Below are 23,300 nucleotides of genomic sequence, written 5' to 3'. Positions count from 1 at the left end.
GGAAAAATCACAAGTTTAAAAATTTATTCATGTTCTTTTCGAGTTTATTATTTTTTCTTGACGGGATTTATATTCATAACGTGCCAAAACAACCGAGATGAATGCAAACACAGCGCAATATACAAGCTGTGGAAGAGTTACTCTCTGGAAATGAGTGAAAATTAACAATCCGATAAAAAATCCTCCATTAGAACTTCATAATTATTATCTTACCTTTAAATCTGGATCACTAGAATATTTTTCAAAGCCTTGAACTGGCAAGTACACTTTTAATTTAAAAAAATAGTTTAGTATAATTCGCCTTATTTTGGTTTAAAGTAACCGAAAAAAACTTACCTGAGAATCCTATTGCAATTCCCAATAATAGTTCTACACCTGTATTTAATGAATAAGTTGCAACTCTTCTATCAAAATGAGTGTAAATTGCAGAAATTGAACTAAAAAAGATTAGTCTAATATCTAAATATCTTTAAATGTTAATAAACTTACAGCAAAAGGGATAGTAATGACCCAGGATAGTTCTTAAATATGAAATTTACAAAAATATATACTGCCTGTACTCCAATCATTCCCACAAACAATTCCCTTAAGAAAATGACATAATTCGGGATCGTTATTTCAGAACTCTCTTCCAAATTAACATCTGTTGTTTTTGACGAATTATCTGAAATTTTTGTCAATTTTTTCTTTAACCTTACTTATCCATTTACACAATTAAACCTACCCACAACTTCGTTTGTTTTTTCTACTAAAATTTCACTTGGTCTGATCTCTTGGTTTGACATTTCAACAGTATTCTTTTGCAATAGCTATTAATTGATATAAATTTCAAAAATATTAAATTTTTATTTTTTTGTTAATTTTTTATTTTTAAATATTTTTTATCCTAATAATTTGGGGGCGTCCACATTAATTCGAAAAAATAATATTTATAAGATTACATGTACGCGTTACTAAAGGTTATCATATGACACGTAATACAAAAATTAAAAAAAAAAATATTAAAAAGAGAAAAAAAACATTTTAAAATGTTGAATTAGAAATATTTATGTAAAGGAAATATTGTATTTTTCAAACTAAGAGCATTCAAAAAAAGAGTACATAATATTTGGTAAACTCAAGAGGTATATAAGTCACTATTGATTCGGAAAGGAATGGAATCAGATTAAAAAAAATCAGAAAGGTGGTAGTGAGAGATATCATTTTTAATTGATTATATTTGAGCCAATCTTATTTTTGAATAAAAATTACTTTTTTTTATATAATAAGACAATGAAAAATCCATGCAATTTTTTAATTTTGTTAGAATTTACATGCATGCTGATAATTTCCTGGGGAGTAATAATTTATCTATACATCCAAGAATTTCCATACAAAAATCATGTAAAAAGTTTTTTCCTGGAAAGCCAACCTCAAATCGACTATTCAGAATGCAATTTGAATTTTGATGGAAATTTAAATCATTTAAAGTTGAAAAATGCAACAAAACAAAGTAAAGAAACAACAAAAGAGATTTGTTTAAGCGATGAACAAATTCGAATTTTTAACTTAACAAAAAATTTGAGGCCTAGGCTAAGCACAAACTATTCAGGTTACAAAGGACCTTGGATAGAGGATGGAGTTTTTTGTAATTGGATTGAACAATATTCAAAAGGAGAAATCAAGAAATGCAATGTATCTGAACCAATTCCTCTGGTATATGTACCCATATTTTGGACATCAATACAAAGAAACAAGGTGGACTTAAATGTAAAAAAAGGATGGCAAATCGAAGCTCAAAATGTGTTAAATTCACTAAATAATGAAACATTGTATTTTACAGTACTTCAGGTGAGTTTTGAAATATTTAATATTAAAATTAAATATCTCATGCTTAAAACCTTATCCCTTTATAGGATGCAGAAGGATTTAAAAAGTCAAATTTGAAATTTAAATCTATGTCCAATTTAATTGTATTTAATGCTGGAGGTGCTACAACTGGATTTAAACAAATTCCTATTCCACTTATTAAAGGAGAACTTCAATATGAAGGATTAGACGCAAAAAAGGATATCTGGTTATCTTCAACTATAGTCAAAACACGTTTTCCTGTCAGGAAGAAATTATTTGAGACTTTTAAATTTTATAATGTAACTGATGAAATGTTAGACAAAATGATCTCTTTTGAGACTTTTAGAAATAACACAAACCAATTTATTCATTACCAAGGAGATAGGTTTAAACAAGTAATTCAACGCTCTATTTTTCACTTGTGTCCAAGAGGCTTTGGAAGAACTTCCTTTAGACTTTATGAAGCAATTCAACTTGGTACTATTCCAATATATATTTGGGATGACGTAAATTGGATTCCATATGGAAATTTGATGGAAAGGATTGGGGTAATTATTCATGTTTCACAAATTGGTGATTTGTTTGACATTTTGAATACATTTAGCAAGGATGAATTGGAATTCAAATTTCAACAAATCAAGAAATACAAACATTGGTTCACTTATTTAGGAATTACAAAGTATATATTAAAAGTAATTCAAAGACTTCCTCCTGATACTATTTTAAAGCAAAATATAGAAATTCAGTATTTAAATTTATAGTAAAAGTAATAAATATTGTAGAGACTAGTAATCAATGATTTAATTATCAATAATCTATAATACGTTCTATAGTATGAATCATAGTTTTTGTGAGAACACCTGGTCTAAAATTATTACAGATCTCTAAGCTTTTTAAAAGTTCAACAGATCTTTCTATACTTTGTTGGTATATTTCTCTTCTTATTCTACGAGTTCTATAAGGCTCAGGCAATGTTTCGGCCAATTGAGCAGCTACTTTCGTAGATTCCCATAAATCTGCCTGAAATTGAAGATTTTGTCCAAAACTGAAAATTTTACTGTTTTTATGTCGATTAATAGAAGGAGCAACAAGATCTTCAATATGTAAATCAGACTTATCACTTTGTTCGGTTCCCCACGAATGAACAAGTGATTTGTTTTTTAGAGGAGAATTTAAATTACTATATTCAGTTTGTTGGTTGGATTCCAAACTCTTTAACTTTTTAATTTCAGACATTTCCTTTCTCAAAAGCTTTTCTCTAAGCCTTCTTTTGGCCTCCTCTATTGGCATTGGGAACTGGAATTCACTTGGAAAGAACTCAGATTCGCAGTTAAAAGATTCTTCTTGATTATATTGAATTTGTAAATTTGAATAATCAGAAAGACAGTTTTCTGAGGAACTGTATCTTGTAACAGATTGATAGTAGTTTGGATTTTGTGATGATAATGGCGATTTTAAAGATAAATTAAATGGACTTGGATTTGGGAAAAAGTTCGAAATATCCGTAGTATGAGAGTTTCTTGGTGGGGTATTATAAAAATCCAGGCTTCTCTTGGAATCAGTTTTTTCAATAGTTCCATTTAGACCAAATTCTGTTTTACATGAATTAGATTCAATTGTTTTGATCGCTTTGGATGGAAAGTAGTAGTTTAAACATATTTGACAACTTTTTATTAAGCTTTCTTTGTCAAGTTGAATAGACCTATCCTCAATAATATTAATGATACATATCAGAATATGATAGGAGTACTTTGCAATACTTCTTCTCTGAGATAAGATCTTTACTCTATTAAAGTCAAAATGTGTAGCAAAGCAGTTTATAAGATCTCCAAATCTTTTGTAAATATCAAGAACTTCAGAATTAGATAAACTTTGTTTGCATTCCTTAAGCTCTTTAATTTCATTAGACATGTGTTTGAGAGACTTTTGTATTATTGACGTTTCTTCGAAAGAAAGGATATCAGTCGAATTCTTCCATATTTGCTCGATTCCCTTTAGTTTAATTACTGGCTTAATATGACTCATTTAAACAAAAGAAATTTTAGCTGGAATATGGGATTTTACTTATAAACATAGTTAAATTTGCCTAGAAAGCCCTTTAGATTTTTTTTTTTCGAACTTTATGAGGGCTTTTAAATATAGCATGCAAATGAGGAATCTTTTGGCGGCACGCAAGTAACTACATACTACAAAGATTTAATCTAATTAGGAAAAGGATAATAATATTAACTGTAAAAAAAAAGAGATTTTAATTTATTTGCACATATTAAAAGACAGTGAGAGTAATTTGCTGGGTTTTTTGTTTAGAGATTAATCGTGGTTAATGCTGAAGTTGATGTAGGTTAGTTTAATTGAACAGAAAGCTTATTAATGGAGGAAAAATTGGGGTTAATGAGTGAAAAAGACTTTATGATCAAAAGCCGGTTAGAGGTAAAGTTGAATGACTTGGAAAAGAAACATCTGGAGACCAAAGAGAGGGAGGCTCAGACTGTAGGGTTCCTTGAGAGGAAATTGAGACAAGTGGAGTTAGAACACAAGACAGAGTTAAAACTAAGAAGGCAATTAAGATATGAAGTAAATAATTTGAGAAAGAAGCTTCTGGAGACCTACCAGCTATATAGTAATACATTGGAGCAAAATGAGCTGATGAGGAGCGAAATTGACAGGTTAAAGGGAAATGATTTGAAGAATCGTGGTAAAGAAATAGATTTTGTTGTTTCTAAACAGGTTGAGGTTCAGATACATGGACCTTTTCAGGATTACTATTGCTTTGGTAACGAAAATAGTGGGTTAAGCCAGAAAAACAGGTTAAGCTTGAGAGGTTTAAATGAATTAGATTTCAAGGAAAAAAAGTTTTCAATGAGCTTTGATGCAAAAAATGGAAAGAATTCTTTTAATAGAGGAAGCTTACATTCTGGAAAGAACTTATTTAGCAGTATTAATAGAACTGTTGAAAGAATCAAGATTCCAAATGAGGGGAGAGCTCTGGGAAGTGCTATTTCTGGTGGTGAAAGTTCGAGGGACCTAAACCTCAAATCAGAAAGAGCCAAGGATTGGCTAAACCAAATTGAAGAACTTTACAAGCCTTTAGAGTATCCAAAGCTATGTAATGGAAGGTATAAAAGTAAGTTAGACTCATTTTCTAGAATAGGGGTTGAGAACTCTTTAAGTTTGGAAGAAGATTCGTTCTCCGACGAAGAATATTACTCTGGTGAATACGATATCTCAGAAAATACCGAGGACGTTATCACAAACACGGGATTTATCATAGACCAAATAAATCAACAAGATAAGGAGCTTTCTACACTGCTAAACAAGACTTTCATTAGTACAAATAATAAAAATAGAATTCCTTCTAGGAGCAGATCTAGGAGTGTGAGAAACACCAGGAAGTAAAATGGCAGCAATATTAATCATTATAACTAAAAAAACCCCTCTAATCTATGTACAAAAACCACCTTCTCTAATTGCCCTAACATGACCATTTTCGCGGTTTGAGTACGACATATAATTAGGTTGAAACTGGTTCTGGGCTCCTTGTAAAATAGGAAAGCTTTGATTCCTTGAGCCATAAACCATTGGATTGGATGGCAAACACTCTTGACAACAATTTTGAAACATTAATAAAGATGATGTTGCTGGGACTACTGGAGTTTTTGGCTTATATATACCTTCATAAAGTGGCGGGTAATATTTGGGCGGGCATTTGGGGAGTTGTTTGATTTTTAAGGCAGCTGTGGGAAACTTGGGTGGCTCAGGGATAAGGTCGGGGTCAATAATACAAGACTCCGACTTTTTGCTTGCTTGCTCTAGATATGAAATAGGGAGATCTCTGATGTACGAATAAGAGTCTATGAATTCAACAGGGTCCTCATCCAAAATGATGTTAACAATACCTTGTTGGATCTTCTTCCCAACTGTAGATAATACTCTGGGCTTTATTTGAGCATTAATCTCTTTTATATGTATTTGAAATGTTCCTTTTGTGGGAGAATACGAAATCTTTATTGAGTCTAAGGTTCCGTTATATATTTGAATGGGAATACCTTTGTCCTCAAATTGTTTATTGATACTTTGAGAATTGGCCTTAGCATGGTCAACTTGAAGGCCTTCGTTGATATCCCACTTAAGATCCTCAAGGTGTAGGAACTTTTTAAGATATATATTAATTATATTTCTAATTATTTCCATCTAGTCAATATTTTAAAATGTTTCTACTTTACAATACTGTGCCAATTTTGACTTTTTTTTAGATCTCACATTCGATTCTTCTCCTATGAATGTGGAGTTTCCGAATGTTGGTTATAGGCACAAGTAATCAAATCAGATCCGTATAATTTGTAGGTTCACCTTACTTTAGTCTTTTAAAACTTTAATCCTTAATGGAGTAATCGAGTTAAATAATCTGTTTATATTTTAAATGAAAGTTGGCGCGAAAAAATAAAATTCTCTATACTAATAATTAAGATATATATTTTCTAATTTTATTCATGTATAATTTAAAAGGTACTTTAACGTAATTTGTTTGAAACTAATTAGTTTTTTTAAGAGAGAACCAACTTTAGTGGTTTTAGATTGTTATTTTTCATGATAATTTCTTTGATTAATTAATAAGCTAGGCCTTCTAGGAGCCTTTAGATTAAGTAAAGATTGAATGCTGTTTCTGGATGTAGAAACGTTAGAAATAATGGGATTGGTTTCTTCAAGGTTTGATGGAGCAACCTCAGAGGAACCTTTTCTTAGTGATTCTTGTTTCTGTCCTGTAATAGATGATCTTGCACTGTTTGCTTGTATGTTTTCATTGTCTGAATTTAAGAAAGATTGCTTTTGGGAACTCTGAGCGCCAGTAGAATCTCTCAATCTAAGATTTTCAAGCATGAGACGAGTATTATCTCTCTTAAGCTGTTCAATTTCTTCAGCCGTACGTTTATGAAGAATTTCAACTTCAACTTTTGCCCAGTCTCTCTGTCTAATATCTTTCTTAAGCTGCTCACGTTCCTTCTTCAAACTTTGTACTTGATCAAATAGAGTTTCAATTTCTGCATTATTTAAATTCGAGCTCAAACTGGAAGTGGATTTCCCACTTTTAAATTGATCTAATTCAAAAGTCAATTCATCAACTTTACTTTCGAGTTCTTTGCAGTGTTTAATGACAGTTTCAACAGAGGAAATCTTTTCATTATCCATAGAATCGACAGTAATCCCAGATCTATTCTTTTTCTGGTTTTTATACATATCACTTAGTACATTATCCAGCTCTTTTCTCAATGAGTATGCATCTTGCTCAAACTTTTGATGTAATTTCTTCTCATGATAATACTGTTCAAGAGTTTTCTGTTGTTCAACTTTGAGGCAACCAAATTCTTTGTCTTTTTGCTTGATTGCTTCCTGACTCAAAACTAACCTTTGGTCAATTTCTTTCAGATCTTTAATTGTTTTCTCAAGTTCTAATGATATACGGTACTTTTCACCAGAGATGTCAACCAATTTCGCTTCAAGGTTCTTAACTATTCTGTTAAGAGACTCTATTTCTGTGCTATTTTTCTCCTCTTTTAAATTCTCACCTTTGAGCTTTCTCAACTCCTCGTTTTTTTCTCTAAGTTTTTCCTCATAATTCTCTACCAATTTGATTTGTAGAGCTTGCATTTCTTTGGCTTTCTCGGTGCTTTTTTTAGTAAAATTATCAATAAATTCAGACTGTTCCCTTTCCTGAATTTCAATCACCCTTCTTAATTCAGAATTCTCCTCTTGAAGCCTAATCACCCAATTCGAGTACTCCTTTTCTAGTTCATCTAGTTCTCTTTGTTTCTCCTTAAGCTCTGATTCCACAACTGTTTTTAGGTCAAGGTTCTTGTTATTGAATTCATACTCAAAAATTTTTTGCTTAAGCTCATAATTCTCCTTTTTTTGTTGCTTCACCAAATAATTCAAACAATCTATTTCATAGCCCATATCAATCTCTTCATTGCTTTTAAACTCATCATCCAAAACTTTAATTGTAGGTTCATCATTTACTTGCTCAAAAACTTCTTCTACCTTTGATTTATCTATAATTGATTCCTCATTAGGCCCATCAAATTCCACGATGTTCACGGAAACCTCCATTCTTACCTTTTTGCTTGCTTTAACCCTTGTTAGCTTCTCAACTCTAGCTTTCAAGTCCTTATTTTCTACCTTCAACAGTTTATACCTGTCTTTATACTTGATTTGTTCTTCGACATCCATTGAAAGCATCTCCAACATACTCAGGCATTTCTTCAAATTATCCCTAAACTCATCCTCAGACTCGTTCTCAAATACATCTTCTGATGATATCTTTCCTCCATTCAATATCTTGTTTATGTGGCTACCAGCATTCATATACTTACGTAGCATTGTCTTCAAATATTCGTTATATTTTTCCAGATTTCTTATCGATTTTTGTGACTCTTTTAGTCGATTTGTTGCTGAAATCACGCCCAAACATGAGTCTATCTCATCCTCTTTCAATTTCTTTATGAAAAGTTCCAAACTTTTTTGATTTTCCTTAAAGTCGTTCAAACGACCTAGTAAATCCGTGTTTTCAACCTCCCTCCATCCTACCTCCCTATTTAATTCACAGTTCCTTAAAAATAATTCCAAATTCTCTTGAAAAATTTCATCCTGCTGCATTTGTGCTATTTTCTTAATTTCCATGTTTTTTGCATGTACCCACATTGATTTACATGCTTTTTTCATGCTAACAACCAATTTACATACGAATTAGGCGGGAAATCTATATATCTCTGAACACCGGTATATGACACTAAAACATGTAAAAATATGTGAGTAAAGATGAAGGCCACACCAATTTACTGGAGTTTTACGTTTTTATTGGAAATTTCTCAAGATACTGAACTTATTTAAATTCCAACATTTTTTGGTTATTACGAATGAAATTTGGCGGCAGAGGATATTTTAATTAATTCCTTCCAGCTTTTTTACCAAAAAAAGCAGCTTATTACGTGGAATTCAGAAAAATCGGTCAAAATCATAATATTTTGTAGCTTAAGAAATTAACTGGCTTTTTAGAACCACAAAACTCCCTTACCTACGACCAAATTGGCGGCAGACCTGTTTTAGCCAAAAGCTTTGCCTAAAAGAACTTGTTTCAAAGCTCCAAAGACATAGATTACAATATTGGTAATCCAAACAAATTATTTAAAAATATCTAAATTACTTAACCTGGGTATTAATCCGGGAAGGAGGGGCAAAAGTTAAATTTTTTCTATTTTACTGCCAAAGTTACTAGAGGGTATTGAATTTATTTCCGGCCCGCAGGAAAGATGGCATAAAATTACCAAACGCAAAGTAGTGGCCAATTTTAACATGTAGAGTACAAGATTAACTGATTCAAACGTGTATGATAAAAGTTGAACCGAGTAGCTTAGAATAACAATTAAGATACAATCAGTGGCCTAACTTGAATTGTATACGTTCAAAGGACGTGTTTATTTATAAAGAAAGAATAATGGAATCAGAACTTGTAATAAACCAAGTGCTGGACGAAATAAAACAGTCAATCATTCTAATTAATGAATCTCTTGGATCGGAAAAGCATGATACGTCTTCACTCTCTAATTTATCTCTCTCTACAATCCTGGATATTTGTGATGTACAAATTGTTAACGAGCTTCCGTTAATACAAACCAGAACTGAAGATCTACTGGTAATTCCCTTTGAGGATTCTCAGACAAACCTGTCTATATCTCAAAGTCATGATGGGTCATCTAATTACATTATTTTAGCCTCCCCAGGCCCCGTCTCTGTTCAGAATGATGTTATTGAAGGTTCGTCTTGGACTTATTATAATGACTGTGAATCCACAAGTGAAGGAAGTTTTTTAACTGAAAATGAAGATGATGATGGAACTTCTGACTCTGAGGTAGACATGAATGATCTCGATCGAAGTTTCAAGAATAATTCAAGTTCCAATTCAGAAAAAAATGAGGATTTTTTACATAAAGGAGGTAATTGTAGCGGTTTTATTGAAAGATTTGGGCGGAGCCACCTCAATGATTCCACAAGTGACGAACACTATAAGGAAGTCTTCCCGATTTCTTTCAGCTCAAATATTCCTTTGCTTTGCGAATCATTTACGGAAAATCAGGAGAACTCCAAATCAATCCCGATAGACTCGGCAAATATCCTTAAAAGACAGCTCGTAACAGAAATTGATGAAGATGAAAGAAACTTCAAGATGGTTAAGTATGACTCTCAACTTCCAATTGGAAGAGACAAAGTTTTCTATTAGGCCTTTCTTCTATTAAACTTGGTAGCAGTTTAGCTATCCATTCCTATATTTGGGTATTAACAATCAAGAATAGAATGGGTATATAATGAAAGCAGGCATATTGCTCATTATAGAGAAGAGAGAAAATATGTATGTAATGTCTGGTTTACTTGATAGTGGAGAGAAATAGTTATTAGAGTTCGACTTGTTGTATGTGAATCCACGTCTTTTTGGGATCCATTCTAGTTGGGACACGTAACTGGTTTGAAAACTGTCTAAGTCCCAGACTAAACCAAAGCCTTATCAATTACTTGGGCTGTCAATATTATAGGTGATGAAATCATTATGTATTAATGCTTGAATAATTCCGCCAGCATTTGGCAACGTGGAAATGAACACCTAATCAAGTTCAGATTCAGTTGAATGAAATTCAAAATGCCATTTTTGGAATAAAACTTACTGTTTTTGGAGGCTTCAAATTTTGACTATGCATAATTTTGCACAGAAGTTCGCTTTGATTGCTCAGGACTTGTCTCAGCTCAGCTCCATCACAGTTTCTTTGGCAACCTCCCAATAGGAAATCTTTGAGATCCTGCTGAGCATTTCCAACACAACAGTTTTTACAAGTCTCAATTGTGAACATATGAGCATCATTCCCGGAGTCTCCACATACCAGGAACCTTTCCAAGGGAATCGATTTCCCTAGGATCTCGTCATACAAAAACAATATAGATAAGTGTTTTCCACCCTTATCAGGAAGGACATCCAAATATTTCCATAGTCCTTGTCCGCTTATGGCAAACCTATAGCTTTTTTTGTTTATCTGTATTTCTTCATACACTTTCAAAGCATATTCTGTGTTAATGGATACCGATAGACGAAATGGATCATGAAAGTTGTTTCCATTAATGTAATATTCTAAATTGTTCTTATTTAAATTTTCTTGAATATCTTTAATCAACTCTTCTCTATTGAATGTTTTACTGATTATTTTCAGCCACTCTTCCAAAGGCCAAGCATACAACCTATTTTTGCACCATCTTGGGAACGAAGAGTTGGTATCTTTGGCCACCCTCTCTATGTCTCCTTCTTTCGGCTCAATATATTCCCCTTTGTCCTGAAGCATCAATAAGGAGAACACCTCTTCTTGATTTATCTTCTTTCCTAGTATAATGGAAAGTCTCTCACAATAGATCTCAAGATCCATTTCTTTATTTGGAAATTCATAGATTTCTGTTCCCACTCCACAAATAGCATAATCTGGCCTAAGTAGGTCAAACTGTTTAGCTGCGAATAAAAAATCTTTGAGGTTCCTCCCAGTTGAGTAAATTAACTTGGATCCATTGAACATGTGTTGGCGAATCCAAATCTCATTAAACTTCTTCAAATAAACATCATGTCCAATCAAAGTTCCATCCAAGTCAGTAACAACCGCAATCGGAGGCCTTGGAATGATTTGACTCAATTCTCCATCCTTCAGACAGAACTTTAAGAGTTTTTTGGTGTCTTTTCCAGATTCTCTCTCTGCGTCTTTGATACTAATAAAGTAGTTTTTTCTACAATACGAATTTGGAGGATTATCCCATTCTGTTTTCTTGTCATTACACAAAACAAACTCCAAAAAGGCTCTATAAAGAATAAATTCAACTTTTTAGAATCATTATTCTAATATATTAACATACCTTTTCGTTTCTAGCTCCACAGTATGCCAGTCTAAAATTTCTTCTACTAGCTTCATTTCTCTGAACACCCACTTTTGCTCACTATCAAAAAGGTTTTCCTGCTCATCACTATAAAAAAAGACTTTCTCCCATGTGGAATTATAAAATAACTGGACTCTGACCATACTTTCTCGACTTAGTAATAGATGACTAGGCTTTCTTGAATCTTAAAATAACTCCCCAACTTACCAACCTACGAGAATAGACTAAGTATAACTTTCAGAGATGCTTTAATTAAGTCTTAGATTCTGGTGTCTCAACTTAAATAGACAACTATATATCCACTTTTCAGTCAGTTTTTTTCTTCCCTTTATTTCAGCAAATTCATGCTCGTAAACTTGTAGATCTATTTGGCGCTCAATGCGCCAAGGTACCGTGATAAAAATATCAATAAGAAAAGACTGGTAGAGAAAATGGAGTATGAGAACAGAGGAGGCCATAAGACTGGTAGTGGAGCTCTGGCAAGCTCCCAGGATGTTGCAATTGAGAGGAGAGAGAGGCTCCGGAGGCTTGCACTGGAGTCAATAGATCTTTCTAAGGATCCATACTATATGAAGAACCATCTGGGCCAGGTTGAATGTAGACTCTGTTCCACAATTCACACAAATGAGGGATCATATTTGTCACATACTCAGGGAAGGAAACACCAAACAAACTTAGCATATAGAGCATCCAAAGAAAAGAATTTGAAGGCAGTTGTCAAACCTCCTCAGAGTGAAAATGCAGACCAAGCCAAACCAAGGGCTCCAAGAATAGGACAGCCAAAATATAAAGTATCTAAACATAGGGAAGGGTCAACTGGCACTAATTGTGTATATTGTAAATTTCATTTTCAAGAAATACTTGAAGATCATGTTCCTGGATTTAGAATAATGTCGTGTTGGGAGCAAAAGGTAGAGAAGCCTAACCCTAAATACCAATACTTATTTGTAGGGGCAGAACCTTATAATACTGTTGGAGTTAGAATACCAAACACAGAGCTAATTAAACAAAAAACTCAAACATACTGGGATGAAGAAAGAAAAATATATCATATCCAGCTATACCTATCAAGCAGTAAACAATAAGTCGAATTCCGGTTTCAGACTACTTTAGATTTGAGAACCTCTTAACCCAGAGATCCTTCTTTCCGCATTTTTCTGAAGATGTCCCTTCCTGGTTACTTATAAACAATTGTTTTTCTATTATGAAATTCCTAACTTTTTTAATATTATCTTTTGTTTCTTTTTTAATTATCCAAAGCTCATTTATCTCGTCTTCTCCTGTCTCTACTGACTGAAGTAGAAGTCCTTTGGAGTTCCCAGTCCTCTCTTCTATTGCACTTATCATATTTCCGAACTCATTGAAAAGCTCTTCTTTTCTTTTAGTGTCTCTACATGAGATGTTATATATAATACATCCATCATTTGTTAAAGAAAGAATAAGTTTTTCTACAAACCCCTTGGAAAGAAACTCAACTCCTGGACACATAAGAGAGTCATTAACACTTCCAGAATTAATATCTACAATAATATAATCCAAAGAATCTTGAATCTTAGAATGTGAATTATCAATATAATCTAAAGCATCTGTTATAATAACTTCAACATCATTTTCCGAAAACCCAAAGTAATCTTTTGCTATATTCATTACTTTTTGATCAATTTCTATTGCAGAAATATTAAGTATGGACTTTGAGTAGAATTTTCTCAATATAGAAGCTAAAATCCCTCCTCCTAGACCCAAAATAAGGGCATTCTTTTTCTTGTCTTGATTCTTAGTATCCAAAATGAGACTTGAAACTAGTACAACCCCAACATAGTAATTTGAAAGTCCACTTAAATAATCAAACTCAAGTCTTTCTGGGGATTTTCTCTGAATAACTACCTCAGACTGTATTAATCTCGGGCTTGATTTAAAAATCATCTGTCTCTTCTCAATTCCAGACTCTTCAATATCATAAACTAGTATTTGTTTACAAAATTTCGAGTCACAACTATAAATACACTTCTTATTCAAATTTCTATCTCCTCCCACAGTTAGAATAGGAAATCTTCCAGAACCCTTCAAAGCTAAAGGAGAGATATTTTTTGATATTTCATCAAGAATATCCTCCTTACTCACTTTCAAAGCTTTCTCAGAATCAGAATATAATCTTGAAATCACAATTAACCTCTTACATTTGGCTTGGTTGCAAATCTCCTCGAATCCTTTTCTAGTAGAATAAAGCCAATCCTGCTCCTCTCCTATAGGCACTAAAAGACCCACTGTAAGTTGCTTGTTTTTTTTCTTACTGATTGTATCATACACGGTAATAAAAAAACTATTTCTTGATTCCTTTATGTTAAGCTGGTATTCTTTAATTTCACCTGGCATAAAATCACCAATATACTTATTATTCCAATACATTGCAGAAAGTTCCTTTAGCCTTTTTGCCAGAGTCCAAATACACTGATCTTCGGAAGTGTAAATCTCATCAACACCAGCTCCTTTGAATCTGAAAAATGTTTTATTGGTACTCTGAGTATCCTTCTTATTGATTATCTCAATATAATACGGAAGAAACTTGGAATCTTTAATCTCCACCAAAGGCTCAACAATTATATCAAGACCTTTATTATAAAATTCCATAGTTAGTGCTTTGGCTACATATTCCTGGCCTAAAGTAACCAAAATATATCTTCCATTTGGAACCAAGAGCCTCATGGACGAAGCCAAATAGTCAGATGCCTTCGTTTTTGAAGATGAACTGTTTTTGGATGTATTATCCGATAAGTAAGCATCCAAAAATCCCTTGTCTATTATTACATCAAAATTACCCAAATTCTCTTCTTTATCAACATACTTACCAAAGTCTTTTTCAATATCCATGCAAATCCATTCCAGTCCTTTCTTAGACTTGTTTTTTTCTCTCATTAAATCTATTACCTGGCTGGAAAAATCTATATTAGTAATATCCTTAAAACCTTCATCATATAATTTAGCTGGAAGAGTAGAATTCCCGCATCCTACATGTAAAATTCTCTTGTACAATTCTGACCTGCCACTGGTCCGAAGAGATTCCACCAAAAGATCCCTCAAAACCTCAAAGTCACCGTACCATTCAAATGCTCGGTTATTTTCCCCTCCATAACTTCTGAAAAAATTACTCCAATACTCACTACTTGTGAAATCCTCCACTGAATTTGGTAATAGTTCCATTTCCCAATTATATTCCAAAAATAATTTATATTTATATATATATATATAAATTTGGCGCCTTTTGTCAAACAAAAACCTATTTCACACATTAATAAAAAAATATTTTAAGTTTGTAGCTTTGTGAATAAACATATAGAATTATTATAACTGATCAATCTAAAATAGCCTAGATTTCCTAGACAGCTTATTAGTCCTTTTAGAAGAAGGAGAATGTTTTCGTTGATAATTATGTAAAATGGCTTCTCCCCGTTTAAAAGCATCAGAGGATAAAAGAGTATCCAATAATGACATACTTGTAGAACTCGATTTTTTAGAAAATGAACTTCTTAAACATTCTTTATCCCTATCTTTCCCATTTCCCTCTTGATTTAAGTAGTTGAATTGTTTGTCCAAGTCCTCTTTAAACATCTTGTTTTTTGTTATATATAGCTCTTGCTCTAATTCTTCATGTGAAACTGGAACATCTCCCCAGACATACTCCCAAAGAGACTGTTCTGGAAGGATAGATGACTCCATCTCACCATATTTATTTTCTGGAAGATTGATTTTTTCGCTGAGAAGCTCCTTATCATCTTCAAATTGTGTTTGTATTTCATCTTCGCCTAACTTGAAAAGTTCCTCAAAATAGGATGAAATATTTAGGTCCTCTATTAGATTTCTTCTAGTAGTTTGAAATTTCTTGAGGTATTTTCCAGAATGCCAAAGCCATAATTTGTCTAAAAACAGTTTTGGTTCACTTTTAATAGCTTCTTTGTTAATATTAGAATTTAAGAGTTCCGAAATAAGCTTAATAGCACCAAAGTACTTTGAGACACTTAACTTTTCCTTGTGTTCAGAAACCGTTCTATAAACTAACCTGATAATAGACTTCAGGAAGATTGTCAAAGTCTCGAAATCTATGTTGTCTATGGGAGATAGATCCCCACATAAGATAAATGGAATAAAACCTCTGTTAATATTTAGGACTGAATCTATGAGAAAATGTATACCCTCAAAAGAATTTTCCTGGATACTATCATTCAAAATTGTTTTTATTATAATTGAAACAAGTTTGCAAAGAGAATATACAACATGGCAGTATAGACCAAATAGATTTTTTAAAGTCAGATGTGAGTGTTTCTGAGAGTGATCTCCAAAGCTTCTCTTGAACCCAGATCTCTTATTAGTATTAAATTCTTGGGATTCCAAGTTCTGATTAGTTTTTTCAATGCTCCAATGAGCAACAAAATCATGTAGAAATTGCATCAAATATTTTATACAGGGTGTGTAAAACTTAAAGTTGGAGACTATCTCGTAGTTTGTAACAAATGAGACAATATAATCTACCGAAGCTTCTCTGATAATAAGTGTCTCATGTGGATTAAACAGTTTTTTAAAGGTAATTTGAAGAAATTTCTCACACCAATGATCATAATGGCAAACCAAATATATGGGAATGTAGTTAACAAACTGGCATTTTTCTATCGCAAGAATCTGAGTTTCAAATATATTCAAAATTGTACTTTCTAGATCAACAAATTGTTTATATAACAGCTCCTCTTTTTTCCCATAACCTGAAACAACGAAATCTTCTACTGCTGAAGATTCTAAGTCACTGCTAGAAAGTATGCTTGAAGCATTACCAGAAACCTTTAAATTTCTAGTTGGAGTGGAATTCAAGGTTTCGGTGGAATTTTCAAAAATTTTAGCGTATTTAAAACCATTTTCATATACTTCAGAAATGAAATCAAATAGTTCTCTTGTAATATTATCAAAAACTTGTGCATTCCTATCAATATCTTCCTCTGTAAATCTTTCTGAAAATTGGGTCTTTAAACCATCAAAGTCTTGGATATACGACTTTGCAGAATTAATATCTGCATATTCTCCTCTTCTGATTTTAATTGCAACCGTCTGGAGTTCCTCCTGTCTCCATTTTTCAAATCTTTCTTTAGTGTGATTATTTGGGTTCTTAGAATGTATTTCTGACTCTAACGAAATAAGCTTATTAATCAGAAATCTTAGTAATATACTCAGTGTTGAGGGGATTAATTTAATTGCATGAAACAAGAGCTTAGAATATAAAATATATGAGTCCAAAGAGTTTCTAATAGATAATGGGTAGATATCCTGCATTGCTGTTATAAATAATTTAAGATCACTAGGAACAATGTTAATTACAGCATGCATAAGATTGATAATCCTTCTTCCAGATTTTTCCCATTTTGTGTTAATTTTTGCTACAGAAGAGACATAACTAATTGGAATGAGCTCCTCTTTATTAGAATTCTCTTCAGTAGAAGACTTTCCATGTTTCTTCTTGACAGCAAAAGTCCTACAACCATTAAAGTCTGTATTTGGATGTCTCACAACGTAAATTTCATAGTCTTGTGGATATCTAATCTCATTTTGAGTATTAAAAAACTTGTGGTGAGAAAATACAAATCTTAAAATAGATAGATCTTTTGGATTTAATATTTGTGAATTAAGTTCGGCATTTTGACAGATCTTTTTTAGCTCTTTCTTTAGATTTGACTTACAATCAAAATATGACCCATCAGAAAAAAGAATATCCTTGATTTCTGGCCTTGGATTCTTGGAGGAAGCAAAGAGGTTTAATGTACCATTATCTAGAATAGTGAGTTTTTTCTTTAATACATCAAACAACCTTTGATTATTGATATTTTCTCCTCCAATTTGGTCCACAACTGTGTGTACAAGTTCTCCAAAATCTGAATCAGAAGACTCGAAAAAGTCAAAGTCCCCAACCAAACTATATATTGAGAAGTCTCTTGAAGGTGCCTCGTTAATTTGAACCATTTTGACTTGGTTTAAGAAATCTAATAATTCTTGGTTTTCTCTGATTTGTTGACTCTCCAAAGTGTTGTTTCAAACATCAAAGCAGATATTCCTTCCTGTTTAAATGATTGAAAAGTATCATTTAATTCCAATTTATTTTCCTTCAAGAATAAGGACTTTGTTTACCTTTTAGTCTTATTTTTGACTTATAGTTTTTTTAAAGAATTTGGCGCCATTTTGCTTAGACTTAAGGGTACATGGGGAAATGTGTTTGAATTAGTAATGATGAACTCTGATAGAAAGAAAGTATTATTAATGGGGAGAGCAGGAGCAGGGAAGACATCCATGAGGAGTATAATCTTTGCAAATTATCTCCCAAAAGATACAAGTCGATTAACAGCTACAAATAATATAGAACATTCTCATTTAAGGTTTTTTGGAAATATGGTATTAAGTCTTTGGGATTGCGGAGGGCAGGTAAGTTCGAAAATCATAATTTCAAATAAGTGCTTTTAAATAACTTTTTTTAAGGACATTTTCATGGAGAATTATTTCGAGAGTCAAAGAGAGCATATTTTCAGAAATACAGAAGTTTTAATTTATGTGTTGGAAGTTAGAAAGAAGGACGACTACTCTTCCAAACAGATAAAAAAAGATTTGGATCAGGATTTTGCTTACTTTAAAAGCACAATAGAGAATTTAAAGCTTCTTTCCCCTCAGTCCCATTTGTTTTGTTTAGTTCACAAGATGGATAAACTTTCAGTAAATGATAGAGAATCTGCGATAGATTATTATGAAAGAGAAATAGGAAAGATTGCAGCAAATATGAAGTACAGGGTTTTCCCCACAACGATCTGGGATGAAACTCTTTTTGCAGCTTGGAGTGAAATTGTATATGCATTGATACCTAATGTTGGGCTTCTAGAGAAGAATCTCAAGATTTTAGCAGAATCTTGTAACGCAGTAGAGTTAGTTCTCTTTGAGAAGTCCACATTCCTTGTAATTTCTCATGCAGATAATTTGAATACTTTGGATTCAAAGCATCACAGATCACGTTTTGAGAGGATTTCAAATATTTGTAAGCAATTTAAACTAACCTGTGCAAAATCTCAGACAAATTTTGTTGGTATAAACTTGGAAACACCTCATTTCTCTAGTATAATAAAAAGGTTTACTCAAAATTCATATATACTGGTAGTTATTAACGATAAAAGTAAGTTAATAAATGACAAAATTACTATAAAAATATCATCTAATTCACGTTTAATTAGGTGTAACCTCTGCATCTGCCTTATATAACATAGAATATGCCCGAGACCACTTTGAAACTATTATTGCTTCTCATCTTAATAGTGAGATCAATAAGTAATTTATTTCTAATCAAAATGAAGGCTACAAATTATTACTAATTTGTATTCATTTTCTATTTTTTTTCTGGTTGTCTACTTTAAGTAAGCTTCTGCTAAGATCAGAGGCAAGAGTATTTGAGTCTTTTTCGTTCTTTATCACTACTTTTGATTTCCTCTTTTTCCCGTCAGTTACTCTGGCCAAGTAATAATAATCATCCGTCCCACCCTTTATCTTTTCCTCCTCCATTGCCTTACGTTTCTTTTTACAACCTTTAATATCAGGATAATCTAAGGTAAAAAGTAGGTTTATTAGTCATTTTTATTACTAAAAGGCAAAAATATTATAAACTTACATCTCTTTATCGTGATCCTAACTGGCTTCTGATTCTTCTCATTTCTGATAATTGAGTTCAACTCATTAATAAACCCACTCACATCCAACTCTTTCATTTTTTATATAACTTTTGTTCCGATTTTCCTAGCTTTACCCGTATAAATATTTTTATTTTTTTTTTCTTTAGTCATTTGTTGAGTTGGCGCCAAAAATTATGCATTAAATATTAATAATTATTAAGAAAAAACAGTAAGATAATTAAAACAAGTACAAATTGTTCACATAACAATCTCACAAAAAAACCCAATTTGTTATTTTTGCATTCTTTATGGAGATTTGTACTACCAAATATATTGAAAACTACTGGAAAAATAACGACTAAAAAGTTAAGTCTACTTGTCAGAATTTTCTCAAAAGACTAAAAATATCTAAATGTAGAATATTTATTACGAATTTCTTACTTTGTTCACAGTTATAAATAGAAAATTGGTAAAAACTAAAGCTGAAAAATAAATATCACATTCCCGCCTAAACAAAAGAAAGTCACCATGTGGGATAAATAAATGTAGCTAAAATTGCTCTTGAAGAAATACTATCTCGGAAAATAGAAAGAGCTTAATATGGCTGAGAACTCAGCAAAAGAAAGATATTTGGACTTGATCTGGTAGGTTTGGCTTCTGTGTGAATCACATAACGCAAATTTGAAGAAAGTTCTAACTATCAAGTTTTTTAAATTATAGTGTGGACGGTGAGAAATTTAAACTTAAATCAATTTTGGCTGAGTATATCACTAATATTAAAGATGAACTATTTGAGACGGGAAGTATGAAGTTTAATTATATTAACTCAACTCAGATGAAGAAAGTAATTGAGTATCTTGAGTATAAACATCAATATTCAACAAAGCACGGAAGGCTACAAGAATTCCAGATTGAAGAGTCTCAAGCAATAGACCTACTCATTATTGCAGATAGACTCGGAATTTGATTCATTCTGTTATTTTTCACAATAAATATATTTATGTATTTTGTTAAAAGTCATTAATCTCCTCAAATTCGAGTTATACTAAACTATTCAACTATTGAGTGATTCTAAATTTACTATTTGGCTAATATTTTTTTCTCCCGTAATATTTCTTCAAATAATTCTATTTCTATCACTAAATAAATTCCTTAATTTTCTCCAATTAAATTACTTTCCCGCCAAAATGCAAAATTGGAGGTGTGAAGGTAAATTTCTAAAAAGTTTAACACACTTGGACCGCATGTAGAAAAAGTCAAATCTTAGATTAATGCTAGAAGGTAAGTATTTTTTTTTTATAGGAAAAAAAGGTTAGGACTACATAGGAGGAAAGTAGGAAATAACAGCCGGTTTGGCCAATGTTTTAGAGGTTTGGGAAATAGGACGCGAATATAAACTGAACAGTGTTTTAAGGGGAACTTACCTAAAAACTCTGTAAAGTATTTATTAAAAGGCTCCCAGAAAAACTAACGTCTTACTTCAATTATTTGTGCCAAAAGAACAAGAGAACCTCTATATTGAAGAACTGAACCAAAATGGCAGAAAACGAAAATTTAGGAAATATCGAGAATGTTTCTGGAACTTCAGGAGCAGGTAATGATCATGCCTCAGGCTCTGGGGTTCACGTGTACTGTAGAGTCAGGCCTCCAAATGAGGCAGAGAAAACTCATGGCAATGGTTTGCTATGTGTAAATGTGAGATCAGAACAATGTATAGAGATTAGCTCATCAGAATCTAAGAATGATAGTGAAACAAAAGAGAGAACCTTCTATTTAGATCACATTTTTCCCATGGATACTAATCAAAGTTACGTTTATAAAACTGCCGCAAAACCTATTGTTGACCAGTTATTCAAAGGTATTAATGGAACAGTTTTGGCTTATGGACAAACTTCTAGTGGGAAAACATTTACAATGGAAGGTATAATAGGAGACAATGAAAAGATGGGAGTTATTCCTCGTATGGTCCATGATGTATTTGAAACCATTAGTAATGCTGAGGAACACATTGAGTTTCAACTAAAGGTTTCTATTTGTGAGGTTTATATGGAAAGGATAAGAGATTTATTGGATACAAGTGGAACGAAAAGCAATTTGAGAATACATGAAGATAAGATACATGGTATCTATGTAAAGGACTTGAGTGAATACTTTGTTACTTCTCCAGAAGAAGTTTTTGAACTTATGGCTTTGGGTCATAAGCATAGAGCTGTAGCATCTACGAATATGAATTCATACTCTTCAAGATCTCATTTAATTTTTATGTTACAGCTTCAACAAAAGAATGTATTCGATTCCAGCATCAAAGTTGGCAAACTTTTCCTCGTTGATCTTGCAGGATCAGAAAAAATCAGTAAGACTGGAGCAGAAGGGTTGACTTTAGATGAAGCTAAAACCATTAATAAATCTTTAAGCTGTTTGGGAAATGTAATTAATGCTCTAACAGATAATACCAAGAACTTTATTCCTTATCGTGATTCTAAATTAACAAGAATTCTTCAAAATTCTCTTGGTGGTAACTCTCTTACTGCTTTAATTGTCACTTGTTCTCCAAGTATTGTTAATGAATCCGAAACTATTGGTACTTTAAGATTTGGAATCAGAGCTAAAATGGTTAAGAACGCTCCTAAAGTTAACCAACAATTTTCTGTTGAACAATTACAAGTACTACTTAACTCGGCACAAAGAAAGTTGGCGGAAAGAGATAACTATATTCAAGCTCTAGAGGACTTGGTTAAAAAGCTCGGAGGAGAACTCCCTGAAAATAAACCGTGTGTAGGTAAAGGAACCAGTCTGGTACTTAATTCTTCCTTAAACATTAGAGGAAGCAAGGAACTTCAAGAAACACCTATTTCTTCAGGCTCAGAAAAGACTACGTTGAATTTGAGAACCTTGGATAATGATGAATTAGATGAATTAGAAGAAGCCAAACAACAACTTAAAGAGAATAGCGAAAAAATCACTCAGTTAAAACAGGAGATTTCAGAGAAGGAAAATAATTTGAAGCTTGTATCTGAAGAAAAGGAAAACTTAAATGTTAAACTTTCTGATATAATCCAAGAATTAAACCAAGTTAAATATCAACAACAAGATCAAGAAGAAACTGTTGAGCATCTTCAGCTTAAAAATAAGTCTCTGATAGGAGAGCTTGAACAATCACAGATTCATATTCAAGACTTAGAAGCTAGGATTGAAGGATATAAATCAGAGGAGTTACAAAAAAGGAATGAAGAAAAGGAAAATGAAGCTAAAAAAGCTTATCAGAACCTTTCTAATGAAATCCAACAGCTTAGGGAATATTTACTTGCAATTAGAAAGGACTCAAATCCAAATGAAGACTGTATTTGGAATTCTGAACATAAAGCATTGTTAGAAACTATTGAAGATAATGTTACTAGAATTGCTAATTTGGAACTCCAATTAAAAGAAAACAACAAAGGTATCAAAAGATTTGATATTAATGATCAAGATACGAAGAGCATGCTTGAGAGAATGTCCCAACTAGACAAAAATATGGAACAGCTTGGAAAACTTTACCAAAAAATGGTTGAGCAAAATGCAAATCTTAAATCACAAAGTCAACTGAACGAGAGGAGGTTATTGAGGAAAGAAGAAAGAATTGAACAACTTGAAAAGTCTCTAATTAATGCAAAGACGAAATATACAAAGTTATTAATGCAGTGTAACTCTTTAACCAAAACTATTGAAAACATCTCCAAACTAAAGCCTATTTTTGCCAAGCTAGCCCCTCCTAATATTGTCAAAGGCATTCAAGGAGGAGGTGGAAAGTCCTCTCTAGTAAAGGGTTAGACGTTTAATTCCCCGTTTTCTTAAAAG

The 23,300-nt window shown here is 32.4% G+C and overlaps 15 protein-coding genes across 15 annotated transcripts; 7 read left to right on the top strand and 8 right to left on the bottom strand.

The window, feature by feature from the left end:
- Positions 1-204: 204 nt before the first annotated feature.
- Positions 205-785, bottom strand: cubi_02419 (uncharacterized protein; the record flags this gene model as incomplete). The annotated part of the gene is made up of 4 exons (XM_029019430.1): positions 205-266; positions 337-437; positions 490-664; positions 725-785. 4 exons carry the CDS (start codon positions 783-785, stop codon positions 205-207), a joined length of 399 nt encoding a protein of 132 aa, XP_028874551.1.
- A 532-nt stretch (positions 786-1,317) lies between these two features.
- cubi_02418 (uncharacterized protein) lies at positions 1,318-2,591 on the top strand (the record flags this gene model as incomplete). Its single annotated transcript, XM_029019429.1, has 2 exons — positions 1,318-1,830; positions 1,896-2,591. 2 exons carry the CDS (start codon positions 1,318-1,320, stop codon positions 2,589-2,591), a joined length of 1,209 nt encoding a protein of 402 aa, XP_028874550.1.
- A 46-nt stretch (positions 2,592-2,637) lies between these two features.
- On the bottom strand, positions 2,638-3,855 carry cubi_02417 (uncharacterized protein; the record flags this gene model as incomplete). Its single annotated transcript, XM_029019428.1, has 1 exon — positions 2,638-3,855. The coding sequence occupies one exon, from the start codon at positions 3,853-3,855 to the stop codon at positions 2,638-2,640; it is 1,218 nt and encodes a 405-aa protein (XP_028874549.1).
- Positions 3,856-4,200: 345 nt separating this feature from the next.
- cubi_02416 (uncharacterized protein) lies at positions 4,201-5,226 on the top strand (the record flags this gene model as incomplete). Its single annotated transcript, XM_029019427.1, has 1 exon — positions 4,201-5,226. The coding sequence occupies one exon, from the start codon at positions 4,201-4,203 to the stop codon at positions 5,224-5,226; it is 1,026 nt and encodes a 341-aa protein (XP_028874548.1).
- Positions 5,227-5,271: 45 nt separating this feature from the next.
- On the bottom strand, positions 5,272-6,021 carry cubi_02415 (uncharacterized protein; the record flags this gene model as incomplete). Its single annotated transcript, XM_029019426.1, has 1 exon — positions 5,272-6,021. The coding sequence occupies one exon, from the start codon at positions 6,019-6,021 to the stop codon at positions 5,272-5,274; it is 750 nt and encodes a 249-aa protein (XP_028874547.1).
- A 387-nt stretch (positions 6,022-6,408) lies between these two features.
- On the bottom strand, positions 6,409-8,481 carry cubi_02414 (uncharacterized protein; the record flags this gene model as incomplete). The annotated part of the gene is made up of 1 exon (XM_029019425.1): positions 6,409-8,481. One exon carries the CDS (start codon positions 8,479-8,481, stop codon positions 6,409-6,411), a length of 2,073 nt encoding a protein of 690 aa, XP_028874546.1.
- Positions 8,482-9,319: 838 nt separating this feature from the next.
- On the top strand, positions 9,320-10,102 carry cubi_02413 (uncharacterized protein; the record flags this gene model as incomplete). Its single annotated transcript, XM_029019424.1, has 1 exon — positions 9,320-10,102. The coding sequence occupies one exon, from the start codon at positions 9,320-9,322 to the stop codon at positions 10,100-10,102; it is 783 nt and encodes a 260-aa protein (XP_028874545.1).
- Positions 10,103-10,511: 409 nt separating this feature from the next.
- cubi_02412 (sucrose-phosphatase-like HAD superfamily hydrolase) lies at positions 10,512-11,927 on the bottom strand (the record flags this gene model as incomplete). Its single annotated transcript, XM_029019423.1, has 2 exons — positions 10,512-11,709; positions 11,764-11,927. 2 exons carry the CDS (start codon positions 11,925-11,927, stop codon positions 10,512-10,514), a joined length of 1,362 nt encoding a protein of 453 aa, XP_028874544.1.
- A 288-nt stretch (positions 11,928-12,215) lies between these two features.
- cubi_02411 (uncharacterized protein) lies at positions 12,216-12,869 on the top strand (the record flags this gene model as incomplete). The annotated part of the gene is made up of 1 exon (XM_029019422.1): positions 12,216-12,869. The coding sequence occupies one exon, from the start codon at positions 12,216-12,218 to the stop codon at positions 12,867-12,869; it is 654 nt and encodes a 217-aa protein (XP_028874543.1).
- Positions 12,870-12,888: 19 nt separating this feature from the next.
- On the bottom strand, positions 12,889-14,982 carry cubi_02410 (SAM dependent methyltransferase; the record flags this gene model as incomplete). The annotated part of the gene is made up of 1 exon (XM_029019421.1): positions 12,889-14,982. One exon carries the CDS (start codon positions 14,980-14,982, stop codon positions 12,889-12,891), a length of 2,094 nt encoding a protein of 697 aa, XP_028874542.1.
- Positions 14,983-15,138: 156 nt separating this feature from the next.
- cubi_02409 (uncharacterized protein) lies at positions 15,139-17,781 on the bottom strand (the record flags this gene model as incomplete). The annotated part of the gene is made up of 1 exon (XM_029019420.1): positions 15,139-17,781. The coding sequence occupies one exon, from the start codon at positions 17,779-17,781 to the stop codon at positions 15,139-15,141; it is 2,643 nt and encodes an 880-aa protein (XP_028874541.1).
- A 261-nt stretch (positions 17,782-18,042) lies between these two features.
- On the top strand, positions 18,043-19,129 carry cubi_02408 (uncharacterized protein; the record flags this gene model as incomplete). Its single annotated transcript, XM_029019419.1, has 3 exons — positions 18,043-18,237; positions 18,292-18,973; positions 19,032-19,129. 3 exons carry the CDS (start codon positions 18,043-18,045, stop codon positions 19,127-19,129), a joined length of 975 nt encoding a protein of 324 aa, XP_028874540.1.
- A 47-nt stretch (positions 19,130-19,176) lies between these two features.
- cubi_02407 (uncharacterized protein) lies at positions 19,177-19,559 on the bottom strand (the record flags this gene model as incomplete). The annotated part of the gene is made up of 2 exons (XM_029019418.1): positions 19,177-19,397; positions 19,463-19,559. 2 exons carry the CDS (start codon positions 19,557-19,559, stop codon positions 19,177-19,179), a joined length of 318 nt encoding a protein of 105 aa, XP_028874539.1.
- A 504-nt stretch (positions 19,560-20,063) lies between these two features.
- On the top strand, positions 20,064-20,430 carry cubi_02406 (uncharacterized protein; the record flags this gene model as incomplete). The annotated part of the gene is made up of 2 exons (XM_029019417.1): positions 20,064-20,107; positions 20,184-20,430. The coding sequence occupies 2 exons, from the start codon at positions 20,064-20,066 to the stop codon at positions 20,428-20,430; spliced, it is 291 nt and encodes a 96-aa protein (XP_028874538.1).
- Positions 20,431-20,999: 569 nt separating this feature from the next.
- cubi_02405 (kinesin heavy chain) lies at positions 21,000-23,273 on the top strand (the record flags this gene model as incomplete). The annotated part of the gene is made up of 1 exon (XM_029019416.1): positions 21,000-23,273. One exon carries the CDS (start codon positions 21,000-21,002, stop codon positions 23,271-23,273), a length of 2,274 nt encoding a protein of 757 aa, XP_028874537.1.
- Between the last annotated feature and the right edge of the window lie 27 nt (positions 23,274-23,300).

This window comes from Cryptosporidium ubiquitum (assembly GCF_001865345.1).
Source record: "Cryptosporidium ubiquitum isolate 39726 chromosome Unknown contig_4, whole genome shotgun sequence".
NCBI lineage: Eukaryota > Apicomplexa > Conoidasida > Eucoccidiorida > Cryptosporidiidae > Cryptosporidium > Cryptosporidium ubiquitum.
The sequence above is the reverse complement of the archived record's forward strand: the minus strand, read 5'-3'. Positions and strand labels throughout refer to the sequence as shown.